General features: G+C 41.8%; 1 protein-coding gene across 1 annotated transcript in view; it reads left to right on the forward strand.

The window, feature by feature from the left end:
• The first annotated feature begins 276 nt into the window (after positions 1 to 276).
• Positions 277 to 19,812, forward strand: part of kctd16b (potassium channel tetramerization domain containing 16b) — a 78,101-nt gene continuing 58,565 nt past the window's right edge. The window contains exon 1 of the mRNA XM_017701111.2: positions 277 to 1,994. Coding sequence (XP_017556600.1) covers positions 1,151 to 1,994 — 844 coding nt within the window. The 5' untranslated portion in view covers positions 277 to 1,150. The remainder of the gene's footprint in view (positions 1,995 to 19,812) is intronic.

The following is a 19,812-nucleotide window of genomic DNA, read 5'->3' on the forward strand; positions in this document are numbered from 1 at the left end:
AAGGCAATGTGTTATTTTCATATTTATGACCATTTTCCCATCATCAACATTACATATAAAACCTCAGAAGACACATGTAGGCTCAATTATGGTTTGGGATAGTAAGTAAAATGGCTACATTTGTGTTGTGGACATGGTAACCTCTAGGTCCTATCACCACCACTGTAAAGAACTCAGTCTGTAAGTTTCTCTGCAGTGTACCACTACACAACAAACCGCTCTGAATGACTGTTCACATCTCAAATTCCCCTTTAAGCTGCAGCTGCAGGTCAGGGCAGGGCAGGACAAGACCACTGACTACGCTCACATCACATCTAGAAACTCAAATCTACCACAGGGTCCATCCGAGGCCCTAATACAAAATTCCAATTACAAGATCTGTGCTCTAGGAGTAGCAATCCAGCCCCATCCACACGCATACTGCTTTAAGATGATGTAATTCTTCATAAGCCATTATGCTACACTCCCCTCCACACCGCTGAGGCAACATCAGCTGAGGCGGTTTTTTCTCTCTCGCTTTTTTTTTCCAGGCACCACCCTGATCGGGAAGGGAGTCTGTGCGCAGTCTCGAGCTCTCCACCTCCACTCCTCTCTTTCCGAGAAAGAAAGAGGGAACGAGCCGTGATGGAAAGCTGGGAGTCGCTCGGGTCGCTGGCTTACGCGACTAGCGCGCCGTGCTGGACCATGCTGACCATCACTGATAAGTAAGACGCGACTCCTCTCTCCTCCAACTTCCATCGCGGACTATTTCCTGCTTTTTTTGCTCGCCTGTCGTCAGAAGTTGGATGCGCGTCGAGGGCTTTAACTTCAGAAGTTGTTGGGGGGACTTTTTTCCTCGCTCGGTGAGGGGAGAGGGTGGAGAGTGAGACGCGCACGCTCTGCTCGGGTGGGCTTTGAGCTCGGACAGCCAGCCGTGCGTCTCCGCTCTGGGTTCCGTGAGGGAGCGTGTTGGCTGTAGTTCAGCTCGGATATACCGGCTGAACTGTGGAGGAGAAGCTGCTCCAAACTCGGCACTTCAGAGCCTTCAGCTTCCCGGGAAGCGCTCGATACCCACCCACTGATTTGGGAGGGGAACGGAAGGAGGGGGGAAACTTTTTCTCCCGTTTGAGCGCGCCTAGGTGGCTCCCCTGAAGCCCCCTCCCCACCCCTCATGACCGAAACGATGGCTCTGAGCGGGAACTGCAGGACTCAGCCCGCGGCCAAAGAGCAGGGCTCCGTCCAGAACAGCTTCCCGGACGTGATCGAGCTGAACGTCGGCGGGCAGGTGTACTATACCCGGCACACCACGCTCGCCAACAACCCCGGCTCGCTGCTGGGCAAGCTGTTCTCGCCCAAGAGCAACGCGTCCAACGACCTCGCCCGAGACCCCAAGGGCCGCTACTTCATCGACCGCGACGGCTTCCTCTTCAGGTACGTACTGGACTACCTCAGGGACAAGCAGGTGGTCCTGCCCGACCACTTCCCCGAGAAGGGCCGCCTGAGAAAGGAGGCCGAGTACTTCCAGCTGCCCGACCTGGTCAAGCTGCTGACGCCCGAGGAGCCCAAGCCCAGCCCGGAGGAGTGCCTGCACAGCGACTACGAGGACGGCTCGCAGGGCAGCGACCAGCGCGCCTGCCCGCCGCCCTCGCTCGTGCCCGCCGACAGGAGGAGCGGCTTCATCACGGTGGGCTACCGGGGCTCGTGCACCGCGGGCAGGGAGAGCCAGACGGACGCCCGCTTCAGGCGCGTGCCCCGCATCATGATCTGCGGCAGGATCGCCTTGGCCAAGGAGGTCTTCGGCGAGACCCTGAACGAGAGCCGGGACCCGGACAGGACGCCCGAGCGCTACACGTCCCGCTTCTACCTGAAGTTCAAGCACCTGGAGCGCTCCTTCGACATGCTCTCCGAGTGCGGCTTCCAGATGGTGGCGTGCAACTCGTCCGTCACGGCCTCCTTCATCAACCAGCACACCGACGACAAGACGTGGTCGAGCTACACGGAGTACGTCTTTTACCGTAAGTAGCTTCTTTAAATTATTTGGACAATTTCGCTCCTGGAAGTGCTGCTCGGATTTGGGGAAACTGCATTCCCGCCGCTGACCACCAGAGGGGGCGCTTGGTTTGCGATCCATTACGGGAATCTGTTGTTATTTGTTCGCTCTTAAATCTCACAATCATTTAAGTGTGTCACAAATATTTCAGTTCATTTCACGTTTGAATGTGTTTACTGCATCGCTTATAATGTGCAAGCATGTCGAGTTTAGTTCCTGTAGCTGTTATACTAAAGTTCACTTCATTAGAAACGATGTGGAAGAAACAGAAGACGGATAAAACCTTTATATTATAGAATATACACGAGCATATGAGCAAAATATGTCATCCATATATGAATATCACATTCTGTCATATGTCGTTTGTATGTGTTGATATATGGCTGATTTGTCCCATATTTCAAAATGGCCAGTTTCAAATAAGTTAGCATATTTGTCCACATGTATGTCCACATGTGACACATTTAAGTAGGATTTAAGGAAAATCCTTATATAGTCATATATGTCAAATATTTAAAAATCCATGTATTCCAATACACATCAGATTTCTGTATGGGTGGGCCTCGTACCCATGAGGCACGGACTACCACACATTTCCAACACCATTGTGTCCATTTTTACATGATAAAGTCTTAGAGTGGATGACAGCGTTTCAGACAATATTCCTGAAACACATGACGCAGGGCGACTAATGGTGGCACATCCGCTTCTTAGTGCTCTGAGGCTTCATAGCAGCAGCAGTAGGACTATTTAAAGATGATGTGCATGAAGCACCTGGAGAACATAATACACACCTCTTTTCTACACGGGGAGGGCTAAATTGTACTGTGGGCTATTGGATTACTTTGTAAAACTACAAGCACTTTGGGGCAAATTCTTGAGGGCTACATCTGCTTTGAGGTTGTTTTGAACCTCTTAGCTAGTGAATGTAGAAGGAAGGCAGGTAGCTAATATTACCTGCTATGACGCCAAACAGCCGTTTAACTCCATTAACTGTCTTCAAATCATGTTCATAAAGAGAATGGATTAATCAACGAATAGAAATCAGATGAAGCGGACAAGCTAAAAGCTAAATGTAGCTAACTTGCTATCTAAACACTTTACCTCAGTTTAGCTTCTTTTCTGTGGCTGAAAGGGTAAAAACATGTCTCTGGGACCCATTTTGTATGAAATAAAACACAAAAAGTCTGTTTTTCTTTTTGCTTTTGCTCGACATCTGAGGTAACCAGTTCCATTACTGCTAGCTGTTTGGCATTTATTAGCCTATAGCTTAGTAACTAGGCTAGTAGGAAGGGTGGGCTGACACTACAGGGGTTCTCAATGGTTGTACCTTGTATCTGTAACACGTGGTGAACATTGCAGTGAAAGAACTGAGGAAAGTAAACTTGAACATAATATAAAATGGTAAATTCTCTCAAAATGATGAGGCTTAGTCAAACAGTTCTGTGCTACAGAATAATACCTAATACAACAAACATGTTAAACCATTTTTTAAAAAAAGTTATGTTGCCCTTTGTGTAGCTGCCCTTTAAAACAACACAGTCTGACAGAGGCCATGACGTCACAAAACTATATGGAGAAAAATCTTCTCATGTTCATAGTCATTTGAGCCCCTTTACACTGACTCACACAAGACACTTGAAAATTCTTTACATAAAGCTTTTAAATCTCTCTCTCTGAGACAAGCCTGCCCTGCACTCTGAATCGCAGTCAGCCATCTCACTGAAGTGGCAAAGGATGATGGCTTTTTGTAATGGCTCTCATAATATTTTATGGCGCAACAAAGCACCACCCTCTAATGCGCTGCTTGGCCCCACCACAAGGTAAAATGGAAGAAGCTCGTAATGGGACCTATAGTGGGCCCATTAAAGAAATTACGGCTGTCATCCACCAGAGGGTTTTTACATTTCATGTGATGGGGCCTGTTCCGCAGACATTTTAGTAGTTATTACCTCACAAGCGCATTAAACTAACATGTGCAGCATAATTTGCAATACTAGATGCTGGAACATCTCCAGTGATGCCTTATGTTTTTACAAGTATTTGATCGTATCTGTGGCCCTGATTAATGTGTAGAAAACAGTGATGTCTCCACTCACCTTTTCCCTGCACTTCAAGAAGAATTCAGTTTTTCTAAATGTCTGCATAATTAACCCCTCAAATGGCCAGGGCCCATCAGCAGGCCCAAAGCCTTCTAAGAAAAGAAAGAATAGCTCAACCAGTTAACATTGAAGTCCCTGTAGGTACTGAATAATAAGCCTTAGTATGTAAAAAATCTGGGATTCTAAAGGGACAAATGGATAAAATGTAAAAGACATTTAGAGTGTTTTGTTTGTTCTAGTACAACCTACTGAATCTGAATCGTTCACAGTGGAACCAGACCTTTACAGGAATGTCTTGCTTCTAAACACAATAGATACATATTTGCTGCCTGATGCCTAAGGCATTGTTTTATGATAATTTTGAGATGAAGTTTTGCCCTATAACCTTTTTTCAGACACCTTCATGGTACATGCAGGGCAACATAAAGCAAAACAGTCCCCAAAGAAAACCTTTATTAACCTTTATGGACGATCCGTTTAAAAACTCAGAAGACACATGTAGGTTCACTGGTCATTTTGGATAGTGAATAAAATGGCTGTATTTGGTTTGTCAACATGGTGACTCCTGGTTCCTGTCACCACCAGTGTAAATGAATTTCAGTAATTTCAGTACAAGTCTCTGCAGTTAAATATTTCATCTCAAACCACTCTGTGTGACTTTGATTACAAAAGTTGAATTATATAGAAATGTAGAAAATGCATGTAGTGCAGGTTGTACCAAAGTTTCAAAGTTTACCTGCATCTAAAAGTTGCAGTGACCTTCCACTTACATAGAAATAGTCCAGAAACACTCTGTGAAAGGAACTATACTGTAGTGCTGCAAACAGTCCATTCAAGCCACCCTGCCAGGTCTTCTTTTCATTATTTATAAGGTATAAGCATTTCAATGAAGTTGTATTAATATGGTGCACCACAGTATGTCTGTAACCTTGAACACAGTCTGTACTTATCAATAAAGGACTCAGGAAAGTTTGTGGGAGTTGTTGAAGTTAGTGTGCTGTGCCATCAGCTTTGCTGCCAGGCTGCTGCTTTCGCCCCCCTGGCAGGGGCGCACCAGTTGCTTTTTCAAGGCTTCACTGCTCCGTTGCGGTGGCTGCCCAGGGTGCATTCCCTGGCAGGCAAATTTATTTACCAATTTGTCGCATGGTTAGAGTGACTGACAATCAATCATTGGCTGTGACAGGCCGAGGACTTGCCGCTGCGTCTGGCGCCGCTGCCCTCGAGCGCGTCATTGGCTGTTTCCAAGGCAGGGTAACCTTTTCTCACCCTCCAGGAAAACAATCCTTCTCTTTCTCCCTCTTTCTAGCCTTGGTGTCAATATCAGCTCAATCGGGGGAAACAGGGAGACGCTTTGAAACACTTTCAAAGATATCACACTGTCCACTATATTAGCTATTTAAGTACTTGTATTTTCTAGTTTTAGCAGCACTAATCGATTGAGAACATAAGTTAACGTCATTTGCTGGGGCTTCAGACTGTTTTGAAAGACCAAATAGCAATTTTCCTTTCTAGACAATATATGTAAGGTTCCCTTTTGGTGAAACTTTAAAGGGACACTTGGGCCAAGATGATCTGTTGTAAACACGCTTACTCACCTCCTACAGTACCGCAGTAGTATCTAGAGTGAGATTTTCAGTTTAGAGACTAGAATATCCCCCTTCGGAGGATGTTCACTATATGACCCACAGTACCTGACCATCCCATCATGCCTATATGAGCTTGCTGGGCCTTTCGAAAACTGTGAGTATTAATATGGAGTTGAGGTGGAGTGAGGTCAGACACTGATGTTGGATGAGAAGGCCTGGCTTGCGATTGACGTTCCAATTCATCCTAAAGCTATTCAGTGGGGTTGAGGTCAGGACTCAGGAGTTTGTCACACCAAACTTGTCCAACCGTTTATTGACTTCACTTTTTGCACAGGAGCGCAGTCATGCTGGAGCAGGAAAGGGTCTCCCCCAAACTGTCACCACAGAGTTGGAGGTGTGTAATTGTTTAATATAACGTTGCATGCTGCTATGCATTCCAGTAGGAAGCATTCTCCTGGCATCGACCAAACCTGGATTTGTCCATCAGCCTGGAACACTTGTGGCAAAAATCTGTGGAGATTTCCTTGATTTTATCTGTTGGCAGAAGGTTTGGCTGAAACATCTGAAATCAGTAATTAGGAGGGTTGTCTGCGTACTTTTGATACTTGTGTATCTTGAAGGTGGGAGGGACTTTTGAAAAAGTACAGATACTTGAGACAAGGCAGTTTGAAAAGTTTTTTAGCTGGCTAATACAGAAGGACACCCGATAGCTAAAGTTACGGCTGGGAAGCTGAATAGCATGACTGCTCCACATCAGTGGCTGTGCTAGCAGACAGGATTTCTGGGTAGTTTCAGATGGATAAAAACACAAAAGGATACAACATTGTCAATTATATCTAACCAATGAGGCTGAAGGATGAAAATAAAACATCGCTCTTTTTTGTAAGGGACTTCTAAAGCTTTACAAATGTTTCGTTGGTGAGTGTTTCGGGAGTCACAATTGAGCTGATTCTGAGCGTAATTCAGAAATGTTAGCCAGTACATGAATAGCAAACACAGCTTTGAACAGAACACATATCAAGTCATAACATTTTACATTAAAACGTTTACATTAAAACATTAAAGTTTACTTTTATTTACTTTTTAATTGCAGAAAATGCACGTTTCAGTAGTGACAATTCTTAATGCTACACACTGACGTTCAGACTTTGCGACACATTTACTTCAAAACTGCTCATCATGTGGCCATGAGGGACAGGGATGCATTCTCACTTCCTGCTCTAAAACGCAGGGGTGTGGCTAAAGTAAGGCTCTGCCTATGAACTAAAACTCTACGTTTCAGTAATGACTTTAAAATGCGGAAGTGTTTTTATTAACTTATTGTTAAAAGACATAAAAATCATCCAACAGAAGTTTAAATTTAGGGGTTAGTGCTCTGAGTAGGAAATACCCTATAAAGGATGATTTTGTATATATTTAGCTTATTACTATCTCAATGAATGCCTTGGTTTTAAATAGATCGTAACACAATCCTTGTAAATGTCTGAGAATGAATACTTAACTGCATTCTTAAATAGGTTTTCTTGGTCTTTTTTTGTGGGACAGCAGTGCGAAAAGTTTGTAATAGGTTCTATCTTAGTATGCCTGGCCATAGCAGCACCACTAAAGAGAAGAGGGCAGAACATGGCAGGGAGCAGGGAACGTGTGGCGTGACAGGGACAGGGTGGTTAAAAAAAGCCTGGACGGACAGCGTGGTGTGGTCCTGTTTAAACTAATTTGCCCAGTGAGGGGATGAGCCATGACAGCTCGGATGCTCCTCTTGTTAGGTGCAGCTGCTCCCCAGTTCAGTCCATCAGGGGACCTGCCACTGAATCCAGCATCTGCATTATTCACAACCACATAGAGCAAGAGAGTATGTGTGTGTGTTAGAGAGAGAGAGAGAGAGAGATTACATTAAGTTCAAAAGCTGTGCTAACAATGCTATAATACATTTAGTTCTGAGGAGATGCTGGAAAAATCAGACTGGTTACCTCGGTTGTTTTGTAGGCTCGTCTTGATTTGTTTTAACTGACAGTGCGGTTCATTTAGTGAAAGCTAGCGCATTGGCATGTCACTTATGTAGACAATGCAGGGGAATGCTGAGGGTGTGTTCTTTTTTATCTCCAGGCATGTGATGTTATGTAAGAAGACAATGCAGAATTAAAGTTTCAAAGCGAGTGCATGGGCAGATTGGTCAAAGACAAGGTAACATGACCACAGTCCAGCTGAGCAGAGAGAGTAAGATAGAGAAACTAGTGGGACGTTTTGGTTTGCAAAGTAAATGACACTGTATTGACATAAAAATGCTGTAAACCAAGGTGACATTTATAGCAAACTTCATAATTAAACGAGGCAGAGGCCTATTTAATAACATATATCGGATCTATGGTGGATCTGAAGCCCTCATCAACAAAAGTGATCATTTTAGTACATTTTCCTGTATCCCTTTAGTTTGAGGGCATCGTTTATCTTTTATAGAACCGTCAAAGACTAAGGTGATGCTGTAGGTGAATTCTGCTGATTTTTCCTGATTTCGGCAAAATAAAGTGGTTAAGATGTAAACAAAGTCATTCAGAGTGATTTGATGTGACCTGCTCTGTTCTAGATAACCTCGCCGAGCTGCTTTGTTCACGGTGGTGGTGATAGGAACCAGACGGTTGAAGAGTTTGACCTCTTAAAATCCCAGGCTTTATTATATACTAAGGCTTATTTTTCACTAACTACAGGGACATCAATGCAAACTGGTTGAGCTGTTCTTTGGTGGAGGGTAAATAAAGTAGCTATATTTGTGTTAAAGACGTCACCACAACTGTAAAATAATATAAATTGGTAAGTTTCTTTGTAGCATCCAGTTTTACATCAAACCACTCCAAACGACTTTGTTTACATCTCAACCCTTGAATTATGCAGAGCAACTGGAAAATCGGTGGAATTCCCTTTTAACAATGCTTCATCTGAAGCATACCGTCGTTTACCCTGGACAATTGTAAATTCTTTTCACTGTTCTTTTGCTAGGTATTACCCTAAATAATCCCTTGCTTCCATTTTTTGGTTCCATCTAGTACCATCATGTACTAGATCCCTCTATATAGATCAGTAGAGGCATTTCCATCTGTTCCACCACAGGCAGTTTTTATTGCCATGCTTTTAAAAGTTGTGATGTGTCTGAACTTGGCCTTAAAGAAAGCCTAGAAACAGGAGCAAAGAGGAGGCATTGAAAAAGAGAGATAGAGAGGGCAAGAAGGATGCAGAAAAGATAGAGAGAGAGAGAGAGAGAGAGAGAGAGAGAGAGGAGAACCAAAAATACCATGACAGAATGTCTTTAAAGGAAATAAATGGGAAGAGCTGCTGCCCACAGAGGTGTCCTCTGAACAATGTTAAGACTATATCTCAAGGCACCTGGAGTGGAGTCTTTCATAAAGCCAACTCTGTTAGTGCTATTGAAATGTCACTCCAGGAACATTACAGTGAATGATTTTGAGGCGTCAGACTCTCACTATATTTCACAATTGTAACTTCGCCATTTATTGTTTACCATGATAAGACATGCAGTATGCAATTATCTTTAATCCAGTGTATTGTATGAAGTGCTTAAATCACATAGCACGAAGTTAAAAAAACTCCACGATACTATAAACATTCAGATGGCCTGCCACATTGACAGTTACCTCTTTGAAATTTGAAGTATTCACAAAAATCGCATTGCTGGAAATACAGTAACATTTGTTAAATAACATAAAAGGACTAGTAGAAGCATCTCCTGGCTCTGTTTAGCTTTGCATGTTTGTTTTTGAAGCATAAAGGCAAAGAAGTTCCATGCTGTTGAGATTTGATTCAGCAGTAAAGACACCGTTGGAATTCTTCAGTCTCAGAGCTGCTGCATGGCCAATGGAATTGCTACTGGAATTATATATCTTAAAAATAAAGGTTTCAAAAACGGTTATTTGGAGCAAGACCCACCTTTGGTTCCATAAGAAACGTTTCAATTGTTTTTTTTGTATTGTATTGTCAAAGGTTTTGAATGAGAACGATTCTTCCAGAACTATATTCCACCCTAATTACAACCTTTTTCTCAGATCAGCAAATTAGGTCAGGTTCTACCACCGTCAGCAAGTGTCAGATCAATATTTCAACTAAAGTGCAGATTTCTGCAGCAGCAGGCACAATAATTAAAAACAGGTCTATTTTAACAGATTAAGTAGCCCCTCTTACTGACATCTTAGGGGACACATGTTAGATTGTTCTTACCTGATCTCCACCTGAGCACCAGCAGGATTCCAGAGCTAATTGCTTTAGATCTGTGTAAATGAAAATGGGTTCTTTGGAATGATGCCATCAAAGACACACCTTTGGTTCCCTAAAGAACATTTCAGTGCATTTTTCTTTAAAAACATTTGTAAATAAGATGTGTGAGTGCGAAGAACCAGTTTAAGTTCTTCAGCTTCCACGTAATGGCTTTTTACCAATCAATGGCTTTTCCTGGACGGTACGTCCAAGATCCATCTAGAACCTTAATTTGTGATAATATGCTGGACTGAGAACTAGTTTTAGGCTAGTTGGTAATAGGTTATCATAGTTGCCATGTAGTTAACCCTGCAACTCTTCTGCTTTAGTAATGTGGTTTCTCAAAGCCGTTTTCCCATTTGTTTGGTTGAGAATAATGTGATCTAACACCGCCAGAAACTTGTAGAATTATGTTCTGTGTGTTCCGTGTGTGTATAGATAAAAAACACTGTACCACACAGTAAACTCCACTTCCACAATTATCCATTTTACTGCCGTTTTACTTTATATCACTCTTTTTTACAGTGGCCATTGCCACAAAGCAGCTTTTAAGAAATCTGTGTCCTAGGCCCAAATGAATAAGACAAGAGTAACAGTGAGTATGTTAACAATAATACAACAAGAACAATGTGAATAAAGAATAGCTAATATTCACTAGTAAATGTAGAAAAAGAAAAGGTATAAGCCCGCCACTGGACAGAAGCATTTAGACTAACCAGTGATAACTGGTGACCACGTTTAGAGGCCTGTCAGAGTAAGAAATGAGAAATAAATCTGTGAAAACCGCCCGTTGTCTTCTGTTAGAGGCCTAACAGATGAGAAATTTGCGAAAAATGTATGAAAAGCAGTCACAGTGTTAAAGTCTTACTGCTTAAGTCGTTGTTACAGTCACTGACTTCTGTTAGAGGCCCATCAGAGTAACAAATGAGAAATAGATCAGTGAAAACCAGTAACTGTTACTGTGTCACGGTTTGCTCCTCCCACTACTCCATGTGCTTTTTGTTTACTTTCTGATCGTCCACGTGCCCCTTTGTTTTGATCTTCCACGCTCATTTGTTTTTCGTCTAGTCCGGCCCATTGTTTCATGACTCCGCTCCTGATTGTTTCCACCTGTCCCTCATCCTCCCTGTTGTATTTAAGCCCCTTGTCTTTGCTGGTCTTTGTTGTTTGGATGTTTGTAGTGTTTGATTCTTGTTTGAGGTTCTGTGCTTCTGTTTGTTGTGTCTGATCTGCATTCTCTCCATGTTGGCTGTTTGAACCTGGACCATTTTGACTAAGACCCTGGATTTGCCCTTAATAAAAGTCGCTTATCTCAGCGTATGCGTCCACCCACGTCGATGGGCTCCCCCACGTTACATACTGTTACAATGTTACTGTTACCATTACTGTTATGGTCACTGACAACTGTTAGAGGCAAAGTAACAAGTGATAAATAGACCAATGAAAACTAGTGACTAGAATATATCACAGTGACAATTTGAGTTAAACCCATGACCACTAATGACTACTGTTAGAAGCCTATGATGACGATACAATGTTATGAATCAGATGACAAAGCCAAACCCTGACTGTATTTCTGACAGTGTATTAGATACGATTTACACAAGTTTACACAAATAGTTGCTCACTGTGCTGAACAAGCTCTAGTAAGAGGTTTCAGTTACATAACATTGCTACATAACGTTACATAACTATGTCATGTCAGGTGTCACATACTGTCGTGACAGATTCTGCTCTTTAATATAACAGTCTCATGTTAACATTAGTGGTGACACCATATGACATCTGCCATAACATGTTTATGTCATGGTTATGTCAACCTTATGCAGCAGGGTATTTGACTGAGAATCAATTTTCCAGAGCCACATTCCACTGTGACTACAACTGGTCTCAGATCAGCAACGTAGGCCAGATTCTACAGCCGTCAGTGAGTGACAGATCAATATTTCGACTAAATTGCAGATTTGTGACAGCAGCAGGCACAATGATTGGAAACAAATCTCATTTGAACAGATTAAGCGCCCCCTGTTACTCACTCTATACACATTCTGACGTCTTAACAGAAATGTTTTGGATTGCTCTTACCTGATGCCGAGTAACACCAGCAGGATTCCAGAGCTAAGTGCTTTATATCTGCGTGAATGAAAAACTCCTAATCTCTCTTTGATAAAGTACGCGCACAGCGTTATTGTTATTGATTCACGGGTGCGATGAAGCAGAATACACTGCTTCTAAAGTGGGCCGCCTTCCAAGGAGGAACGGTTTTGATGCAGAGATCTCATAAATAGAAATCTGCTGTAAGTTGTTTGAGTGCATGAAAACCTTCCTCCGTTGCTGTTGTGAGTGGAAGCAGTGTGCTTGTGGAATTCATGTATTGTTTTGCTCCAGGCCAAGTATACTTTGGTCAATTAAAGAACCTTTCAGTGTGCTTTCAATTGAGTTTTTAACATATATTTCTGGGCAAACGTCTTATTTCCGAGCAGTGAATGTGTTTTTGACTGTGAAAACATAATGATAATGGAATAAATGATCTTCAGTAGAGGGGGACACAATATATGGTCATTGTGATGTGCTGATTAAGCCCTAACAAGCCAATAATGAACAAGCTGCCCATTATTACATTATTAAGCAGTAACTAGCACAGAGGTCAGGAACCCAAATGTTAAGAAGAGCCATTCTGTCTTTTCAGCAAAAATCAATCCACCTTGGGAGCCACAACATCTTATGTCCATTTTACCATGTGGGCTGTAAATATGTTGTAGCGTGTGCTAATGTACTAGTATGTGAAGAATATGAATAAAAACGCAGGCATGCTTTGTTGGGCTTAAACTTTAACTCAGCTATAGCCGATTTTCTCACATCTTCAGCAGGAAACCTTTCCTCAAATGTGGAAAAGTGTCTTGTAAAATGTCTTTCCACGTTTGTTTTTTTAATGAGGCCGAAGTCGCTTCTCATTCAGCAGCTTCTAATTTTCCCATTCCACCTTAAATGGTGCCTGAGGTGCCAGAGTGTAACTGCTGCACCATTTAAGATGGAATGGGAAAATTAGAACAAGAAGTTGGCGAATGAGAGGCGCCCTCAGCTTCGCAACTTTTAAGCGTTTGACAGTTTCTCATTGCGGTTTAAACGTATCAGGAAACCAGCTGAGCGATTATAAATGCAAATGAATCAAGATTGATCTGCATTTATATTTATTTATTTATTTATGAGAGACTCTTGTCTGCACTGCTGTGGTGACCAGCAGTCTGCATGCCAAAGGTTAAAGGGGAGTTGTCTTGGCAGTAAGGCTTAATAAGGGCAAAATATTGGACACCTAACTTGACATGCAAAAGATTATGATGCTTAAATCCCCTTGTTACTGCTGTAATGAGTAATGAGCAGCCAGTGAATGACCAAATACTGGCTTTTTAATGTTTAATAAGTGCATTACCAGGTCATTATAATGACATACTATACCACAATACAGTAAAAATGAACAGCTACTTTTAAAAAGAAGTTGAAAAACTGAAAATAGTTTGATTCCTGACTTCTGCTTTTTTTAAATTCCATCGCAAGCATAGCTGATTTAATGCCTTGCAGGGCCCAAACGTTTTACTGCACACTTCTGTGACCTAAGACTAGCTCAACCACTTTGCACTGAAGTCCCTGTAGTCAATGAATAATAAGCCTTAGATGATAACTACAAATAATCCTGGGCTTCCACGAAAACACTGACAGACAAAATCAATACTTATAACACTGTTAATTGCATTTACTTTAATGTTAGTGCTGTCTAAACACTCACTGCCCAGATAAACAGCTTTCTAAATAAACCTTTCTCCAACTTTTTCACACTATTGCATATTGAAGTAATTTATCACAGAGCACCAGTGACTGTTGCTTCTTTTGATGTACTGCATTGCGTTGCGCTGATGCTTCATATCAACAAAAATACTGTGGTTTAGCCAGACAGTTAAACTAGCCTAAATGAGTGAGGAGAAACTAATCTAGGAGGTGGAATAAAGACAGCTGTAAGACCCTTTATTTAATATATGAGGACATTAATCAAAACGAGTTTATAAGGAAATTGATTCTGCTGAAAGTTTTGGTCAGTCTGACCAAATGTTAACCCTAAAGTGAAAACCTCACAAAATGGATTTTTATTGAAGACACACCCAGCGTGCAATTATCTTTAACTTGGTGTTGCCAGTGCAGAAATCCTGAAGACTTTGCGACATGATAGGATTTGCCTTTGAAAGCTCACTCGCTGTGAGGACAAGGAGTTGAGGTGGGAACAAGGCGGTTTAGAATTTAGAGTTTGATATGAAAAGCTTGATTCTAGAGAAACTTCCCAAATCAAACCTGTCCACAATGGTAGTGATGGGACGTCTGGGGAGTTTAATGCCTCTAAAAGCGGAAAGTAATTACGTGTGTTACGACCCGGTCTAGAGTCAGGCCGTAACAGACAATGAGAGCGGGTTCTCTCCCCAGACCTGCTGCCAGACCAAACACGGGGCACCATTTAAACTAGAAAACTGCAGGTGTATTTTCTTCAAAGGCGGAACAACAAGTTGGGATGATGGCATTGGAGACAAGCAAACGGCAAAATACCAAACCTTAAAAAACTCTAAAAATACAAAAAATACCTTAACGTTCTACATTAAAACAGGACAAAAGTTGGCTGAAACAAAAGGCTCTCATGCCCTACTTTTCCTAAATTCACAAAGTCTAGTAAAGGTAAACAAATGTAACAACTGAACAGAACGGAGTGAAGAGTGCCGGGATGGACATCCCAGTGTACATCCAAGTCACGTCAATGGGAAAGAGCCCTTAATATCTCGATGGTAGTAGTTCAGTGACCTCTTTTATACAAGTGGCCAATCACATACCTGCACCTAATAGAACAACAGAAGGGACGAAAATGACTGGGGATCATTACACATGTAGTGGTTATGCTTGCAATGCCTGATGCCTGAAAGATTGTTTGTTAGTTTTGAGATAAAATTTTGGCTTAAAACATATATATATATTTAGAAATATACTCTCCTCTTGCAAATGCAGGGAGCTAGTATCTAAAGAATTTATTTTGTCAGAGTTTACCATTATTAACATTACATTTCGCTGTTGTCGGAACAAAACCTCATCTCCAAAATGACTTTACAGCAGGAGAACAGGAGGAAACACACTTTACTTTTAACGCAGTGGAACCTTTTGTGCCCCTAATTTTGGGCCCCCTTTTTTTGGTCCATTTAATGATGAAATTTACATTTAGAAATTATGCCAAAATCTTTGTTCTGACAGCAGCGATAACTAAAGACATGGGAAGGCTTACTAGTGGCTTTGTATAGCAAATAAAATGGCTATATTTGCATTATAAACATTGTAACCTTTCACTGCTTCCTGTTTCACTGGTCATTTTAGATATTCAAATATAAATAAATGGTTATTTATTAAAGACAATGGCTTGCATCTCAACTCTTGAATGAAACAATAATGAAAAAATGTAAATTACAAATCTTTTGCTTGAAAAGAATTTGATGACTTTAAACTCACTCATAATTTTGTTCCCACCATTATGTATGCATGTGTTAACATAGTGTGGTGCATTGGACTGAACAAATATGAAAGTCTCTTCAAACTTCAAAGCATCTTTTTAAAATCTTCCATGCTTTGCTGGTCTCTGAGTCTGACCATTTGATTCTGTCAGCGGCTAAACTGGGCGGACATCAGCGCTGTGGCTATCGTGTGAACGTTGGCTCCCCAAGTCTGGTTTTGTCTAGACACTTTGACCTGTAGCTGTTTCTAAAGTGAAGGTGACACGAAGGTCAAGTTCAAAAGGCCTATTAAGACTCTGACAAAAGAAGGCTTGTGGTGGAAAGTGCTTGGAGCCGTGAAATCTGCTTGCGTTAAAAACCCAGGCGGCGACTTCGCCTATTAGGCCACTAGGACCAGCTCTTAATTGTGTAAACGTTAGCATTGATCAGCATGCCTCGGAGGTAGAGGGATAATTGTGTGGTCTGCCTGTTCAACGGTCTTAGCGGAGGGTCTGTGGAGTTAATATGCGAGACGGCTAGCAAGCCTTGTGTGCTGTGGCAAACAGGGCCGACAATTATCAAAATCCATCACCCGTGAATCTCATTTTAGCCAATTAAAGCCGAGTAAAGTTGCAGCCTGACATCGCAGTGCCAAGCTTCTCTTTAATCATTTGGCTCCTGTCTTGATGTGCGCAGAATGTTAGCATTTAGAGCAGCCTGTCCGACTCATGGACGTGGGCCAGCATTCGAAATATTAGCATTGCTGTTTTAAATTGGACACACTGGGCATTTTGATCTCAAATTTTGCTGTTTAGCATACATAACAGAAGAGAAGAGTTGAAGTGAAGAGGTAAAAGCTCACGGTTTACCATGAAAGATTTCCGATTTTTGTATTATTTGAGCCACTTTATAATCAGCCTAGGCCTTTTTTGTTGCCTGCAATGTTGTTCTCATTTTCTCTGAGCCTTATTTCATACAGAGCACTGACTTGTCTTGTGTTTCCACCCCCATATCCATCCGGGCATGCGTCTGTTTCTCTTTGAACTGCTCCACAGAGCCAAATTGTTTTCTCTAGCTTGTGAATTCAGACGGAATGCTCACGGCTGCACAGGCTGTGTTTGCTGCTCAAACACGGCTTTAGCTAATTCTCCAGCATGGCGTGCATAGAAAAGCGGCGTAAATGAGGATTCCATCGAAGGAGGACTCTAAAAGTGCTAACAGCATTGGAAGGAACATACAGACTTACACAGTGTGTTCGTTCCCCTTAGCTGTCTTCAGCATAAAGGCGAGAAGCGCATCCATTGATTTTTCTTTCTCTTTTTTTTTTTTTAACTTCACCTGAGCCGTGCAGCGCTAGAACGCCTCATTACTTCATTGTATTCAGTCTGCATTGAGGGACCGAGTCCTCTGCTGCACATGTGCACTGCAGAGCTATTATAGTGCTACCATGGAGTTTGAACGCATTCATGCACAGGACTGTGCGAAAGTCAGGGTAAATTTCCACTAAAACTGCCAATAAGTAGAAGTTATCAATGTTTCAGGAGGTGTTGTGAACCAGGAGACATTCCAAAAGTTCACGTGCTTTTAAAGAACTCTGCAGGGATATTTTTCCACCTTCAAAGTTAGACGTTGGTGATGATCTAAATAATCCCAAACGGGGGTCCTGGACTCTGTTCAGAGAACACCAGCAGCTTCTTTGATTAGCAAATTGTCTTCTTTTACATCTCAATGAGATCATCTTGACAGCTACACATCCTTTCAGACCCATAGCACTGAGTCTTCTCAGAGTGGAAGGATGGACAGAATTTGGATTTTTTCAGATCTGAAGATCAAGATGGGAGCTTGATTTTCTTCTCTCTCTCAAAGATGAAAGCTTTAAGTGCTTTTTATGTGATGTTGATCTAATAGCTTATTGGGCTACCAGGTGTTGCATGGCTGTTAAGAGTTCCATTTTCTCTAGATCTTCCATTACATTTTTGCCTTCAGGTTTGGAAACGCTCTTTTTTCTTATCTTCCTTCAACTTTCCCCTTCAATCTTCATCTAATGTGTCTAATCTTCTGAAAAGTGAACTTGATGAAGGGTGGTCTCTGACCTCTGCACATTGCTGTATATTAGGCACTTCATAGTAACTCCTAGTTAGGCCTAAGATCCCAAGGAACAACCTCCAGATCTTTTAGATAGAGCAACATAGCATATTATTATTTTGTGATATGTGGAAAAACCTACTGTGAGATTGTGGGAAAATAAAAAGCCAGCACGGTAAAGCTTTCGAGCCTTCAGGCCTCAGGCAAGTAGTTTCCTTGTCCAATCTTGGAATGGTGCACCACCTTCACCGGTCACTAAGTGAAGGTCACTAAAAGGATCAGGTACAAAAACTAAAGTGGAAAGTGCTTTTTCAAGAGGCCTGTTTCTGTTGATTGTTCTCTCCAACAACATTCACTACTGATCAGAACTTTTAGAGCAAAATTCGTTTTCATCTCACATACTCCACATATTCTGAACACTGCCAAAATATTATACATGGTAATTAGTTTACATAAACTAGAATTAGCCAACGTCAGTATTACAGGGCCCAAATGCAGAGGGTAGCAAGCCTGCTGTATCAATCATCTTCAGTTAAAGTGAAGCATCACATTTACATAATTTGCTCTTTGCCTCAGAGGAAGTTGAGGCATGTTTGGTGTCTGAAATTTCCTTCTGTAGTTTTGCTCTGCAGCTACAAGGCTATTGTAGCCAGTAATGGGAGCTTAATTTACCATATACTTGTCTCAGTCTGTGTTGAGTTGTGAAGTATGTGTAAATAAACTTGCTTATGACACTTTATGATGTACAGTGTATATACTACACAATACAGGTACATACACTATATAACATATTCAGAATACATTTAAAACACATTTAGCATGAATCCATGGGGTAAACCCAGCTGTTGTAATGATTCTCTATATAGTTCTTCTGTTAGTGTATTTTTTAAAACATACACTCTCATTGCCCACTTCATTCATGAGCACAAGTCTGGTACAACATCTATACGAAGCTTATCACTCATGAACATGTCCACTACTGAAGAAACTACTGTTCAGTTCTGTCATTTCCACTGAGAAAAGTAACTGGCTCATCCCATTGATTTATCAGTCTACTCAGGCTTTAGGAGGAACATAGTAGTGCTGAGTTCTTCTTTAGAGTTTGTCTAGCAAATGTGCTTTCTATGCTAAGCACTGGCTTTAAAATAGCTAAGAAACATACATTGATGGTGTATCTGTTAAACACTGTAGGCTTTTTAAAATTTTGGAGGTTAATTTTTCCAAAATACTTTCCTATGAATGTAAAATGTAACTGTATTCTGAAAGCTGCCTTTTCAAAATGTAAAAACTTCATTGTTGTATTCTCAGTATATATTCTAAATATTTGTGTTGTTATATCCCAACCCTGAAAATGTGTTGTGATTTCCAATTCATGTCGACTTCAAAAGCACGAAACTCAGGACACAAATGTTCCCACAAAAGACTGTATTTTTTCTTCACCCACGTCTTTACTCTTAAACCTGAATGCCACTTCTGAAGAGCTGATTCTAAAGCCCCTCTGTGGGTTCCAGCCTAGAGGACACCTGGAGCCCTAGCTGATTGACAGCTTTGAAAGGTTACACACACTTCGTCACAGTGACTCGCCTCAATCTTCTCCTGTACTTGATTTACTGTGAGGTTGGATGATGCCGGAGACTCCCAGGGGAAGCTGTCCCGGTGGTGCCTGGCCTTATCTGTCTATCTATCTTCACACCGGCAGGGTGGCAAAAAAGCAAGAGTTAGTGGTCTCAAAATCCATTCGCCACTTAATAGGACCTAAAAGACTATCCTCTGTGAGCTAACGCTCGATTTCTGACTCCTGCCACACGGATTTCCTGCCGACCTTCCCAAGGTGAGAAAAGTGGCTCTCGATTGACGCCGGCAGACAGAAGCGGCTGCTTCGTGATTGATGGAGAACGATTTGGTTTGTCGTCTTACTGTTGCACTCCTTCTCTGTGGACTGTGCTGGAGGTTGATCAGGTCACTCACAAGCGTGCGAGGAAGAGCTTCTAATGCCTGCACGGGTTCAGGTCCACAGTGCTGAGCTTTTGCAAGCGGTGGGCTGATAATTCAAATGAATACAGTGTGTTTGTGTTGCCATTTAGATCTGATCACATAAATTTCTTTCTGTTAGAGAGGTAGAAATCAGCAGAGGGGAAGTCCGGGGGGCTTCTAGGCCTTCAGAGAAGGTCTTATGATTTCTGAGAAGTCAAAACATATGTGTGTACATTCATCATGCTTGTCCTATTTAAACC

This window comes from Pygocentrus nattereri, chromosome 16 (genome assembly GCF_015220715.1).
Source record: "Pygocentrus nattereri isolate fPygNat1 chromosome 16, fPygNat1.pri, whole genome shotgun sequence".
Classification (NCBI taxonomy): Eukaryota; Metazoa; Chordata; class Actinopteri; order Characiformes; family Serrasalmidae; genus Pygocentrus; species Pygocentrus nattereri.